Source organism: Pipra filicauda, unplaced genomic scaffold (assembly GCF_003945595.2).
Source record: "Pipra filicauda isolate LSUMZ 115617 unplaced genomic scaffold, ASM394559v2 scaffold404_size635056_pilon, whole genome shotgun sequence".
Classification (NCBI taxonomy): Eukaryota; Metazoa; Chordata; class Aves; order Passeriformes; family Pipridae; genus Pipra; species Pipra filicauda.
The window spans coordinates 187,403-202,203 of record NW_024104537.1 but is presented as its reverse complement, the minus strand read 5'-3'; the positions used below and the strand labels follow the sequence as shown (position 1 = coordinate 202,203).

General features: G+C 43.1%; 1 protein-coding gene across 3 annotated transcripts in view; it reads right to left on the bottom strand.

Annotated features, from left to right (window-relative positions):
* The window catches only part of FGF12 (fibroblast growth factor 12), a 142,264-nt gene that overhangs the window by 5,856 nt on the left and 121,607 nt on the right, over window positions 1–14,801 (bottom strand). For all 3 annotated transcript variants that reach the window (XM_027734272.2, XM_027734270.2, XM_027734273.2), the window contains one exon: window positions 3,090–3,288. In XM_027734272.2, coding sequence (XP_027590073.1) covers window positions 3,090–3,288 — 199 coding nt within the window. The remainder of the gene's footprint in view (window positions 1–3,089; window positions 3,289–14,801) is intronic.

The following is a 14,801-nucleotide window of genomic DNA, read 5'->3' as shown; positions in this document are numbered from 1 at the left end:
TACATCAACTGCTGCCTACCAGGCTGTTTTCCTTGGCTTTGCCTGTGCACAGATGGGAGAGGAACTTAACGTCTCCCCTGTTATTACTTAGTAAGTTTTTTGTGCTTTCATATTGATTAAGCTTAATCCTATTTCAAAAAACAAACAAATCCTACCAACCAAAACCCAAAACTTTTCCAGTTGGTATCTGTTGACTTTCGTACAGAATACCTACAGCATCCTGGAAATCTACAGGAGTGAAAACATTCTGTGGGTTTAGCACAGCAGAAAGCTGTAGCTGCTGAAAGCCTCAGATAACATACATCCATATAGAGATACTAATGTGTATATATGCACATGCACACACATGTAGTACTTAGATATTACCTATGAGGATATTTCCTCTTTATGTATTAGTTTTCTGCCCATTTGCAATTTCAACAAGACTTCTGATTTCAGAAAGCAGGACGAAACAACAGGAATCAAAAGAGCTAGGGGAGCAATCTGGGCTTTTCATGTTTCCTTTCCCTCCAAACACTCTCTTCGCTAAACTGCTGCACAATTTTTCTGTTCATCACAAACAACTGGGAAGTTTTATCTCAACAATAACTGCCACTGAAATGGTGGGTGAAGTGATTCCTAGCAATATATGTGACACCTCTCCTTCCCAGGGAAGCAGATTTCTCCTTGCATACATTCCTGTGTCAGCCATCATGTGATAGGGCTAATGCTGGTGGCAGTACCGGATTGAGAAAGAGGAAACCTGGGGGCGTTTCTGTGGCTGGAAGCTGCAAAGTTCCTGTTGATGGAAGCTGCAAAGTTCCTGTGGATGGAAGCTGCTGCCTGAATAAGCAGCAAAGCCCACACGCTGGGGCACGCCACAGCATTCTGCAGAAGGGACATGCAAACAGAGCAAGAGAGTGCTTTGAATATTTTCTTAGAGTCATGACAAAGAAAGAAGCTGTTAAAACAGGGTAGGAATTGCCCCTTTTCTGTAACATCTCTTCTTGCAAGCTCTGCTCGCGGGGACTTTGATGGATGCAGCAAAGAGAAGTCACGTGGAGGTGAGTGCGTTTTACTCCAACCCTCCCTGCAAGCCTCTGCTACCTACAATGAATCTTGGGCTTGGGAACAGAGTCCTCCGTCTGGAGTCACAGTCCCAGACAGCTGAATGCTTTGGGAAGCTGACACGTGCCTTGGCTTGGGAGACTGCCAGCTCTTTGATGCAGCAGCGCTCACAGAGGCTGACTGCAAAGCATGTGGAGGAGGGAAGGAGTGGAGGAGCCCTTAATTTGGCTGCCAACTTCTAAAGCGCTCACTCGCTCGGGAGGTTATGTGACAGCTGTGATTGAAGCAAGTGTGGGAGGATGCAACTGCGGGAAAGGGAAGCTCTCGGGCTGGGATGGGTTTTTCAAAATGAAAGCCAGAGCAGCATTTGCTGCAATGAGATCTCTGCTGGGGGTCAGGCACCTCTATTAAGACAAGGCTTTCCATGAGGAGAGCCGCAGGAATGGCCTAGTTTAATGCATGCAGAAGACAACTATTGAGCCGTTCGGCAGACACCATGCATGCTGTATTAAAAAAGAAGCCTGGATTCAAAAGGAACTCACTGATCAGTGCCAACACCCAGCCAGGCAGCAAAGAAATACCAGAAGGAGCTGAAAACGCAGCTGTGAAAGCTGGCGCTTGCAAAAGACTCTTCTCCCAGCCAAGGTAAAAGAGAAGTTGATGACTGACTCCATGCCTGAAGCAGGCCCTGTTCCTTAGCACAACTCAATGAGGGCTAAGGGCACTAATCCCACTAATGCCTCAGAAAAGCTGTTGAAAACAAGCACAGGACAAGCAGCTCCAGGTTGCTCTCTGCCCTTTCAACACATCCATTTCCCGTGCAAAGGCCACAGATACTCTGGGAATGCTGCAATGAATTTCTCTCATTGTGCCTTTGCTTCAGTGGTCCAACATGTTTTCAACCTGTCTTCCTGAACTGGCCTTTCACTCACACTTGCTTGCCCCTGTGTCTGAGCTGGGAAGCTTTTAAAACAGATATTACTGTGTGGAGTTGGCTGCGGCCTCCACCACTTGTGAATGGTACCTGTTAGGAGAACATCAGTTCATCCCTTCTCCCACAGGCAACATGGGGATAGCGAGAGGGAGCACAGAGCCATGCAGCCAAGGCCAGCTCTGAACTGCTGTGTCCCTGAGGTGGCAATTGGCAGGTCTGAGATGGGGTCAGAAAGGCATACCTAGTTTCAGGATCAAGAAGTAGTGCTTTTCCCAAGCAGCAGAAAAAGAGTTGTTTCCAGAGTCAAGTTAGTATCTGTTAAGTACTGGGGTCATCACAGTACATCTCTCCATTTATCAGGGGTCAGCCCACAAAAAGCAAAATGCCCTGGCAGGAGCCTGAGGCACACTTCAGCAGTGTACAGGCATCAGCAGGAGGGCAAAACTTCAGCTCCATGACTTTCACTGAAGTCTCACTGCGATGAAGACATATGGCGTGACAGCATCCCATCTAACTTTGGACAAATATGATAAGGTTTCTCTACCCCTGGTGATTAACTAGGATGTCTTTACATGTGAGAAAAAACAGATTTAAGTCATCTCAGGGTAGACATACAAAGTACATCCACAGCTGTGCTGGTAGGATGCATTTTTCTTCTGTTACTATAAACAGAGTGCCAAAGTCTAAAATCAGGTGGGATAAATCTGGTCTCTACTGACTCTACATGAGACTGGAAACCTACTGAAATACGCTGGCAAAATCCTCACAGAGAACCCAACATTATGATCAGCTTCCATTTGAACTGCTGGTTGCTCAATGGCTGATTTTCTTTTCCAGTAATTTCTGATGTTGCCAGGCTTTTAAATTCACCCTTTAGCATCCCAAAGCTAAGAAACCCCTTTGGGACAATGTGCAAAGTTTATTATATGGGAAAGAAAACAGATTAAATGCTAACAGTGAAGCCCAGCACATATCTGAAGTGTTATACATATTCTCCTTGCTTTCTGGTCTTGCAGCCCAACACCCCCATACAGGAAACCATGAATATGAAGTTACAAACTCCCCCTTCCCATACCCCACTGATGGAGAGAGTGGGCAGATTCCATACCTTCAATAGGTTTGGGTACAAAATGTGATGAGGGTTTGGTTTTTTTCACTCGGTTTCCCTTCATAATTTGACCTTCTTTATTGAGTCCCAGGAACCACGCTCGTCCGGATTCTTGCTGCCGGTACAGCGTGGAAGAATAAATAACGTAGTAGTTTTCAAAGACAGATTCTTTAAATTTGCACTCTGGTGTGAAAACATCCTGCAGTGAGAGAGAGAGAGAGAGAGAGAGAGAGAGAGAGAGAGAGAGAGGGAGAGAGAGAGAGAGAGAGAAGAAAAAGCAATGGAAGGAATTAATCACTGATCTTCTAAATTAGGCATCACCGAGCGATACACAACGGTCACGCATTGCAGTTCGTTAACAACAGAAAACAACGGGCATCAGCAACACCAGATCCCAGCAATCACACCCATCTAGAAAACTCCTGGCTGAAAGGCAAGGCTCTCCTTCCCTGGCAGAGCAGCAGTTTGTAGAACAGCCTACAGTGAACAGGCATGAAAAGTGTGCAGAAAAAGTCAGGAATTTGCCAGGATTTAGACTGGAATACTAAGTAAAATTAGAAAAAATAGAGTTGAGAAGCAGAGACAGCCTTGGTGTTCCTGATGCCTTCCCCTGCCTTTGCTCATATCTTCCCTGTGATGGGGAAGAAATGTGCAATGCTCATTGTCTAAAATATTGAGGTTTCTTCAAATTCTTATAGGCAAAGGGCAGTTTATTGAAGCATTTAAGTGGATTCAAAGAAATGGGAGTAAAAAAGCAAGTAAACTATTTACTTTCAAAAGTGACATGAGGAAATGCTGGCACAAAGCCTGGAAATCTTTCAATAAAGAGAAAGAAGTAATTTTAAAGATTTCTGGCACGAGTATTTCTTCAGATACTGAGAAGTGGTTCCACACCTGCCCTAGAGCAGAGAACACGTGGGTCTGTCCAAGACATCCCCTGAGCCTATGCCAGCTGTGAGAGTGGCTGTGTCTTTGCCACTTGCACTGGCTTTGCATGAAGTCTCCAGGAGGAAACTACACTGAGTTATGGACCAGAACTTGTCGTGTCCCACTAACTTTTCAGGATTTTTACAGCAGAGAAGCATTACATTTCTTTTAAAAGAGATGGCTGGCCAGGGCATTCTGTGGCAATGGGCTCCCAAACCTTCACTGAGTCAGATGTGGTTGTTAGTGGGTTGGGTTTTCTTCCCAGAATTCGATCTGGAGCAGAAAACTTGTCCTGGCCAAATTCTCCCACTAGGTTCCTAAAATCTATGACATCCTTGCAAAAAAAGTTCAAGCCACAATGAAAATGCATTTTCTGAAGCAAAACTGCTTTTAAAAAAAATCCTTCTAATAGGTGCCAGACAAGGTATTTATAAGTCCTGTGAGTGAAGGCAGGTGCTGCTACAGGTGAGCGATGCTCCGTCCCAAGCTTTTGCCACTCCCAAGTCTTTGGGAGTTCTTTCCATTCTTGCCAATGGAAAACCCATGACCAACATCTGAACAAAGCCTCTGGAGTAATGCCACACATTTACTGCAGACCTTGCTTAAGAACGAACATTCTGAACATTCAGCAACACTCACGTATGTGTTCCCAAACGATTTTGGGGTTATATAAAGTGTCGCTGGTCTAACAATAAATCCAGTGTGCAACAGACCCGCGGATCCTTGCAGGCTTGAAGCCACAGAAAATAAATCACAGCAGAAAGTGCAGAGCTGTGCTGCACACGTGAATTTGGCATCAATCATTAGCACCGCACAGATAAAAATACCGTCAGTGCAACAGGTCACATTGCCCTATCTGAGGGAGTCTTGTTTGCTGAAGAAATAAATATTTTTAAAAAAAGAGTGAAACAAGTTAAGAGAGATCTAGATGACTCAGAGCACTATAATATGGTGTTTGAAGTAGCTTCCCCAAAGATGTTTAAGTCTTCCTTAAATCTGCTCTTTGTCTCCAGGCTTTGTCTTGCCTGGGAGGAACACAGCTCACCCAGGAACCTGGGCAGTTTGCAGCAGCTGCCTGTGCTGGCTGGCTTGGGGGCACCCCTTGGCGTCACGACCAGCCAGGCAGCAGCTCTCAAAACAAACTGGACAACTCAATCCCCTTTCCAATGCCTTCATTACCCATAAAAACTTATCATGAAAATTTCCTTTAGGGGGACTGAAAAACTGTTATGCTGTGAAGGTTAGCTCCCAACTTGACCAAAATATGGAATTTGGTGTGCATGAGATATCTGGATTTTCCTCTTCTGTTTTAATTTCAATGTGGAACTAAGACTATATTCAATGAGGAAGAAATATAAAAGCTAATAAATTTTGAAAATGTTGTTTCAGAAAGAAAAAAAGATATTTTAATTAAAAGTTATTGAAAATTAAGTTTTCAGCTAAGTATCTATTTTAAAATTACTGCAGCACAGTACTTTATGACATGCAGCAGTAGTTCATAAAAGCAGATGCTATATTGTATATCCACTTGTACCAATAAAGTAGCAAAATTCTTTTATTATTTTAAAGCAAATGTACGTAAAGACATCAACCCAATGAAGATTTAAGAAAAAAATGAAGAAAGAAATATTGATTTCCTTTAAATGTTTAAGTTCCCCCACAAGCAAACAAAAGCGTCCCATGGGTTTTGTGAGTTGGCTGGTTGATTCCTCATCCCCCACAATTCAGTTGAAATAGCACTTCAGGACACAAACCATGGCAACACCACTAAGAAACACCCCAGCTCTGTCCCTTCGGCAGCTTAAAAAACCCACGGATTTGACAGCTAAGTTCTAGTTAAATAATACTGGGTTTATTCATTATTATGCTTCTTCTTATGTATATCACCTGACCAGCAACAACTGTGCCATGTGGGGACAAACACACCAGGATGCAATTTGTCCTACCACCAAACTGACATTCCACGGGGACTTTAGAGGCTTGAGCACCACAAATCCTTGGCATGGCCACTACCACGTATGGACTTGACGCAATGAGTAAGAGGATGGAGAAGGAAGAACCACATGACCAGAAAGGAGGCAGGACAGAGGAGCAGGCTACTCTTCCAAATCTCTTTAACATGCAAACCCTTACATTTTTCTTCATTGACATCTTCTTGGTGGCCAATGGCAAGCCTTCAGCTACAGTGCATCATCTAGTTTCATCACGTGCCTTTTGCTGATGGCTTTGGGGCTACCAATAACAAAAGGCTACTGGGATATTAATGGCAGAAACTCTGTACAAGCTTCACTGTCAAAATTAATTGTGGCAATTATGTCTAATCAGATGGGAACTGCTGTTTCAATTGTCTTGGGCTGAGAAGAGCTGGGAAGAAAGAGGAAAGTGCAGGTGTGCACAACAGGCTTCACACTAACAAAGCAGTTTGTAGCAGCCACTGCTGCACAGACTGAAATCTGAGATAACCGAAGGTATTTTTGAAAAATCATTGATCTATTGACCAGACCTCTGGGGCATGCAAGATTTTATTTTTATTTCTTTGGTTTAATTTATAAGACAAGGTCACTGTTGTTCACTGTTGCTAGATGGGCAGACCTGATATCCAATACTTTCTCTTCATCCTACAGATAGAGAGGCTAAACACCAGGGTCATGAGCACCCACTTCACTTCCTCACTTGCTGCAGGGACTTTTTGAAACAGGCTTATAACATACCCCACTCAATTATTTTTCCAAATCTCTTCTTGATTGAAACAGCACGACCAGGTACAAGACAGTGAGAGGACAGATGGCTTTGTCTTTTAATCACCGGTCTTTTTTCAGTCTTTAAACAAAGAAATAAACAGTGACTCTTATTTTCTGCACAAAGTCCATAGAGGTCCCCTGTCAGGACCATCATGAACTCAGCTCACTCAGAAATCCCACCAGTTCTCCTCATTAACGAGCATGCTGGTGATTTGTAGCAAAAAAAAAAAAAAAAAAAAGGAAATTTCTCTTGTTTAACTTCCATGTAAAATATGTGTCTTTGAATGAATTATTTTTGCATACAAAGTGAATAAATACATTTATTTGTTTACTACTTGGAGATTTAGAGCTGGAGGTATTTTGTTAAATGTCTACAGACATTACTGAAAGTGGTTTTGAAAAGCGAATTTTTTTTTAATTGTTAAACTAAAAACCTGCATGAAATATTTGTAAAAGAAATGTTAGTAATTTACATGCAAAATGATTAGCATCTGTTTGCAACTTGTTTTTTGCATCTCAATCCAATTCCTTGAACAAAAGACAATTCTATTAAGAAGAGTAATTAGATTTGCTTTGAAAAAACAAACATAGGTCTGGTTTGTGCTAACTCTAGTTTTATTGGAAATTGCACAGTCTATTAAAAAAACCCACAATAGCTATCACATAGAAAATTAGGAAGATCACATTCAATGACACTTGGAATCAAAAGGAGCTAAATGGATGCAACTACCATTGGAGGGCAGGGGCCGAGATCCACTGGGTCAGACCCGCTCAGGGAGGGTATAAGGTACCATGATTGCCCCAAAACTTATTTTTGGTGTAGAAAAACAACATGTTTAATTTAGCCTTCACCCCAGTAGTGTCTTCTGCCATCTGTAGATGGAAATATGGATGGGACTTGCAGGCAGAAGCCAATCTCTATATCACTTGGGTCTTCCAGGGAGATGCTGGGAATGTCTGACCCCATCTGTCTCTCACTGCTGCACAGGCCAGGGGCAGTTTGTGAGAGGACAGATTTTTTTTCCTAATCCACCTCAGCTTTCACCTGCCCTGGTCAGGTAGATCTAACCCAGCCTCTGGGCCTTGAACACAGCAGGTTTGGTGGACTCTCCTTTGCACTTCTGTACATCTGTAGAAGTTCCACAGACATCAGTGCAGAGGCACTGCTGTCAAACCTGTGGACATGAGACTTCAGGGCATTCAGAGATGCACTGCCACCCTTGAAGGTCTCAGCTCCTTCACAAAATGCTGATCCAGCCTGGTGCAGTTCATAGTGCTGCCAGGGCAGTGGACAGCCCTGGTGCTGCTCAAGAAAGCAGTGCCAGCCCCTGCCGTACCAGTCTGGGAGCATCCCTGCCACTGAACATCCTCAGCTGGGAGCTGCAAGGAAAGGGTCCCCTGGAAGCAACAGCATGGTGCTTCTGTGTTCTGATCATGACAGCCAGCAATTTGCTCCCCAGAAACCCCCGATGTTTCTAGACCATGGCAGAAACGGTGACAGGTTCCCATGTGCAATGCTCAGGGCCAGCCAGGCAGTCAGCAGAACACTGTCACTAGCTGTTATTGTATTCAAATCCAGCTGCTCACTCAGTGTCCCCTCAGACTGGGCTGCTTGTTTGTATTGCTTACCATTTCCCTGAAAACATTCTCAAAATTGCCAGATAAATAAAGATCTCTTTTTTTTTTTCCTCAAGATCTCCTTTTATTATAACCCAAAGGAGAACAGCAAATACACAAATCCACAAGCAAACCTAATGACTTAATAAATTTAGTCACTGAAACTAGAAGCAATAAAAGAAAAAAAACATTCTGCAAGTAGTTTGTGCCACAGTTTAGGAAAGGGATGTTAATTATGAGTGTTGAAATATCTAACTAACACACTCCCAGAGTATCAGTTTTCCTTTGTTTACAGCACTTATGGGTTTCTCTTTTATGTTCTGCACAATTACTGAGCCAGATCTTCAGATGGGGTAAAAGCACTAAAATGCACCAAAGTCTATGGCATGGCAAGGCTTCCCTCCCAGAGAATCTGGCTCAGGATACTTACTGATGTTAGTCTTAATACTTAGAGCTCATCAACTCATTTAAAACATATTAAGTAGGAATCATAAATATCAGCACAGCTATCAGCAGTGGCATTTCATTGTGGTTGTGGAGGCAGAGCATGGAACGATTGGATCCTGTTCACTATGTCTGTATATACAAAGTGCTGTTCCGTCCCAGGAAAAAGGATGGCATTATAGAAGAGCATCTGCTTTATGGTGCTCTTTACCTACTAAAGCCCATTTTACATTCCCCACTGACCTCAGTTAGAGCAGGGTTTTATCAACATCCCTCTGATGCCAACAGCACTGAGAAATTCAGCATTGAAATCAATATGGAAGTGCAAAGGCACAGGATTCTTGAAGACATTTGGGCTTCCAGGTGAAATGCAAATGCATGATTCCCATTTAAACCCATGAAAGTTCAGAGGCTAAATATGTCTTTGAATAACTGAGATTCTGTGACCACAAACCTCATGCCACAGCACCTGATCCCAGTACACTCTTATTCCCAGGACAGGTCTTTACCATGGAGATTCTGTTCACAGGATAAGCCCTGTGCAGACCACAGCAGCACTCCCACAGGCAACGATGCCTTGCACAAAGCCTGATGGAGTTCACTGCCTGCCTGCCTCAATGTAGCTTCTCCCATGACCTAGGGTTGCATCTGTCTGGGAATGCTTTAAAATAATTGTAGCTGAGCTCTCTCTTGGCATGCGACCAAGAACCACAAATGTGCATCCAAATTTTACATCTCATCACATCTTTGTCCAGATGGCAGGTGATATTCTACTCTTCACACTTCACTTTTCCTCCTCCTTCTAGCTCCATAAGAGATTGGTGACAAGTCTTCTTGGTGGCCTTTTAGAAGTAGGAGAGAGCAGATACGATTTAAAATAACAAGCTGCTACATGGGAGTGTACAGCCCCACTGCAGAGCAGAGATTCACTTGATGAGGTAATATGGTAACTGCAAGTATTCTGACTCTGCCTGGACCATCTGTGGGCTGGAGGGAGCACATTTTCAAATAAATCACCATCCATGCAGATCTGGTCTCCAGCTCCAGGAACTGAGAAGCAGCATTATCAAGCTATCTTACTGCTTCTGAAAATATAACTACAGGGCCATCTGCCCTCACTTTTGTGGGAACTCTGTGCTCAAGGTACATATTGTTCAGTTGGATTCACTTTAAAACACTCATGCAAGAGGTGGAATGCAGGTCTGCTAAGTCTTGTGAGCTGACCGAATATTTCTAGACAGGGAAAAAAACCTCAGGTGCTGGACAAGCCTCTGTAATTAGACTGAAGATCTTTATATGCGGACAAAGGCTGTCCTAAAGCACCTTTTCATGTTCAAGGACTGATTAAATTATTCACGTCACCACAGAGGAACGCTGGAGACAAAGGTGTGATTGCAGCATGGACATGGCCAAGGTAACCTTGCAGCGGCAAGGACATCTGCCCAGGCACATAGGTGGCAAGTTCTTCAGGATACACTGAGCTCCATTCTGCCCCAAATAACCCATTACCCACATGAAAATGAGCTAGTATAGATCCACACAAGCCATGGTCTCCTTTTGGCTACAAAGCAGATGAGTTTGGGGGTCCTGATTCAGACCTGTCCATCCCACCGCAGCTCAGTATTGTGTTTTTTTGCTTTCAGCTCTTGGCCTGTACATCATGCAGGCACATTTTTACCAAGTACTTCATAAAACGCCCAAATTCACTGCACTGGCCTTTGGCGAGCTGCTCATGCAATCCTGATAGAAACACAGCTTTCAGCTTAATGAGTGACAAGAGCATAGCTTGGGATGACTCTTCCACTGGGCTGCTCACTTCCATACCTCCCTGGAGAACCCAGGTAGCATGGATGAGAGAACAGGCTCTGTCATTAAGGTCTGGGTACCAATGACTGCACAGCTCTGTGTGCAGTGTGATCTGAAGAAACCTGCACATCGAGCTGCTCACCAATGTGGCACAAGGAGCAAGTGATGTATTTTGTCCTTTTTCTTAATGACGGACTCCAAATTCAAATTTGTGGTTAGATGGAGTAAATTTTCATCCCCTCTTTTTAAATCATAAGGTATATTTGGCATTTGTTTGATTGATTTGATTTTTAATTTTGGATCTTATTTCAAACTGGAATTTTAAACCTCTTAAAATTTGGACTGCTAGGAACTGGAGTAGCAGTTGCAGCACAGCTCATTCACGTGGCACTTGGCCCATCCAGTTCAGCATTGCTTTTCCAGGAAAGCAACTGCTTCCCATAAAGGGGGATCTTCTGACACCATTGTCTCTGGTATTGCATTCCTGGCAGCCTGGGGATCTGGTGAAACCCCAGGATAATGTCTAACCTGGGAATCCCAATACATCTATTGTCTTCTCTACATTCTGTTTTCCTGACGAAGTGTCTGAAATGACTAACAATGTTATCAACTCTGCTTACTCCAAAATAGTATCCAGAAATACATCTTTGCATTCAGAGATAATGATCATGAGACAAGATGGGACAAGATGAAGATATGTTAGTTGCATACAAGAAAAACAGATTTCCTAAATTAGCATCGTACTGCCTCATCTGCTAAAGCCTGAAATAACTATGAAGAAAAATAATAATCTAAGAACCCTAGAAACACAGCCAGATGGGATGCTTTGAACCTCTGATCTCTCTTATGTTTCTTGGCATCGATTTGAGCCTGAGCACAGGGCAGAATAAACTGATTTGTGGCCTTTGGTTATTTTTGTGATCTTGCTGTTTTTATTATTATTGATAATAATAACAATGTATAAACTAAAGCAATGGTTATGCATTTATAAACATGACATTATTCTGATAGTCAAAAGAAACCATTTAGTGGAAAATTAGCAGTCAATATTAGATTTATCATGTTATTATTTATATGAAAATCATCCTCAAACTAAAGGTGCAAACTACAATACAAATGCCTTGGGCATTTAATAAAAATGCCCTCATAATGACAGGAGGACAGGCAAGACCTCTTATTTTCTACATTTTTGTGCTGAGGTTCTGAGCACTGAAACAAACCAGTTGGCTTGCTGGGTATCCTACACACAGGAGGTGTCAGAGCAAGTAGAGAAACTTATTTCCCCCAAGTTCCAGTTGAGTTTCTTGGGCAAACACCCTCTCTTTCTGACACAAATTAAATAATGCAGTTATAACAATGTCAGGGAGAAGGAGAATGTGAGTGAGCCCCAGTCCTTGTAAGGCAGACTCTTACAAGTGTTTTACAGTTTTTAGCACTCAGACAAAACTGGCTTGTCCTTACCTGACAGTGCAGCCCTGCGTGGAGTGGAGGTCTGAGGAGAGAAAATGTCCTCAGCCCAGTTTTCTGAGTAGTTCATTGTCACGCTGGCAGAAGATAAGAGGACTTGCCAAGGAGCTCACCAGGCCTATTACAACCCTGAGCTGCTGATATGCTGAGATAGCCTCTCTGCTTTGACTCTTAAATTTAAACTGTGAGACTCAGTGGAAACACACCATCTCCAACACTCTCCCTATCTTTCCTACTGCTGGAAAGATCTCTCCTGAATTAAACCAATTTCAGAGCTGTCATGACCAGGGTTGGAAATTCAATTTCTTTGCTGCTAAAATTTCCATTTCGAAAATGAGTGGTGCTAGATTATTAGTATTTTGACAGCTTACTGACAGATTGGCTACAACTGGCCAATTAACAGCAAGTCCTGTGGTCTAAAAAATCAGCTGAGGCTGGGGTGAGCTGGTGTTGGACAGGCAGGTTCTTGCAACCAAGACAAAATGTTATGAAGTGTGACAATTTATGTGGCTTTTCCATCCCCCTTGTACCCGTTGCTACAGTGCCTACACAGGGAAAAGGAAAGGTTCGGGTCATATTCTTGGGTGGAGGCCAGCTCTGTTGCCTACTGGGAGAGCCAAAGGGAACTCACTGAGATTTGTGCCTCAGTGCCTGGGTCCCAGAAACATTTCTGCAGAAAAAGTCAGAAAAAAAAGTCAATGGTGCTTCCTTAATATCTGCCAGGCTGACACTCAGGGTGACACTTCAAACCCCTCTGCTCATCATCCCAACCCCTAGCGAAGGTAGGTAGGTGCTATAATGGAAGACCGTGCAGAGGATCTGCAGGAACTTTTCTGTTGCTCCTGAGCACCATTTACTGCCAGTGGAAGGGAGCTTGTTGGTGAACACTTGTCATGTTACTGAGGCACTGGATTTTAATTCCTGAGAGTAAGCTCCTCTGCTGGTCCTGACTCCTCCAGATGCTGTGTCCTTAAGCCAGACACTTTGGGCTAACATCCCATCTAATATTCCTTAAATTGCTCATTGTGTACAAAGAACTTGTCTTTGGTTGCATATAATAGAGGTGAATTCAGCCTGAGGAATGAATGAGCCTCTAGCTACTGAGAACATTGTTGGGAGAGAAAGGGAGGAGGAAAAAAGTGTATGGCATGAGGGGTAGACAGCCCTTTGCTCACTGATTTTCTGGGAATTCAGAAAATCAACCAACTCTGCTGTGACAGAATTTCCATCCACATATTGACCACAGTACCTCTGCCTGGCTCGAAAGCACTGACAAATCTTACAGTCCAAAACAACTTCACAGAGAAGACTGGGCTTATTAATACCTTGAATGGATTTCCACAATATGTATGTGCTGACAACTCGACTTGTTCTTTTTCTGTTAGTTTCCTTTTGATGTGAAATAACCCGTGGACAATGCACAAACAGTTTGAATGAACCCAAACTATGCCACAGCTTAGATCTGACTGTTCCAGTGTATGCAGCCAAGTGACCCATTGTAGCTGATGCTTTGCTTCCCAGGAATCAGACAGATGGAAGTATATCATTGGGGATTTTAGAGTAGTGGTTATAGTGAAATTTTTCACTCTGTTGCACACTTTGCTAGAGAACACAGATTAGCTTTGGCATCTGATCCTGTTCAGAAGCCAACTAATGACTGCAACTTCCAATCTAAGATAATACAGTCACTCTAGAGAGAGTAATATAACACACTAACTCTGTTTGGCACAATGCACAGTAAAGCAGGAGACCATTTTATTGTGTTACTAGTATACGGAAGACTGTGCAACTGTCTTTAAATTATATGACCCAAAATCAACAGAGCAATCCAGAGTTAAAAATTACTGTTTTCTCTTTGTAGCTACTTATTGCAGCATGCAGACTCAGTGAGATCCAGGGTTTACAATCAGATCTGTAGAGGTTTGATGATTTTTTTTTAGAGAGACTGTGTTTACGCTGCGGGACCAATGTGTGGAGTGAAGCTGTTGGTAGCAAGGGTTGGATGCTGGTGCCGTACACATCGCAGGATGGGTTCAGTCTGGTCTAGCTGCCACCTGGTCCATGGTCTGAATGTCTAGTACTTTAGGGGCATTGCAAAGAGCACTGTTCAGTTAAGCTTCACCCAAAAGCAATCTAGTTTGCACAGCCTAAGACTGCTCTGTGGTGCAAACCGAAGAGTTGTATGTGAAGGTTACTGGAGGGATTGTTCCAAAAGTGAACTAAAGCACTAATCTCAGAGATAGCTGGGATAGTTGGCTTACTGCAGTGGTGTATAATAGAGTAGGCATGTGATGATCTGAAATGCCAATATCCTTAAAAGGAGTCGAGGGCCCTGTATATCCTTTGGAAAGCAGGAATGTGAGCAGCACGCTGTAACCTGGGTGGTGGCTGTACACAAGGTCCTCTTCTCCTGCCATGTGGAGTTTACACTTCAGATTGTTCCTTTATGATCTGAAATGCCTGGATATAGTAACACAAAGCCCTCCAGAAAGCTTACCACTAACATTCACAAACAGACACATTTGCCATAATAACAACAAAAAAGGTCAGTTGCTAACCCTGTCTGAATTTTAGTACCTTACTTGCAGAAAGCCTGGAGTTTACTGTGTCACAGCTAGATTTCAGAGGTATGAGAATATTTTTCTTATCATGATAAATTTTAAAGAAATCTTATTTATATGTTCCAGCAAACATGCTGAGGGGGAAATGA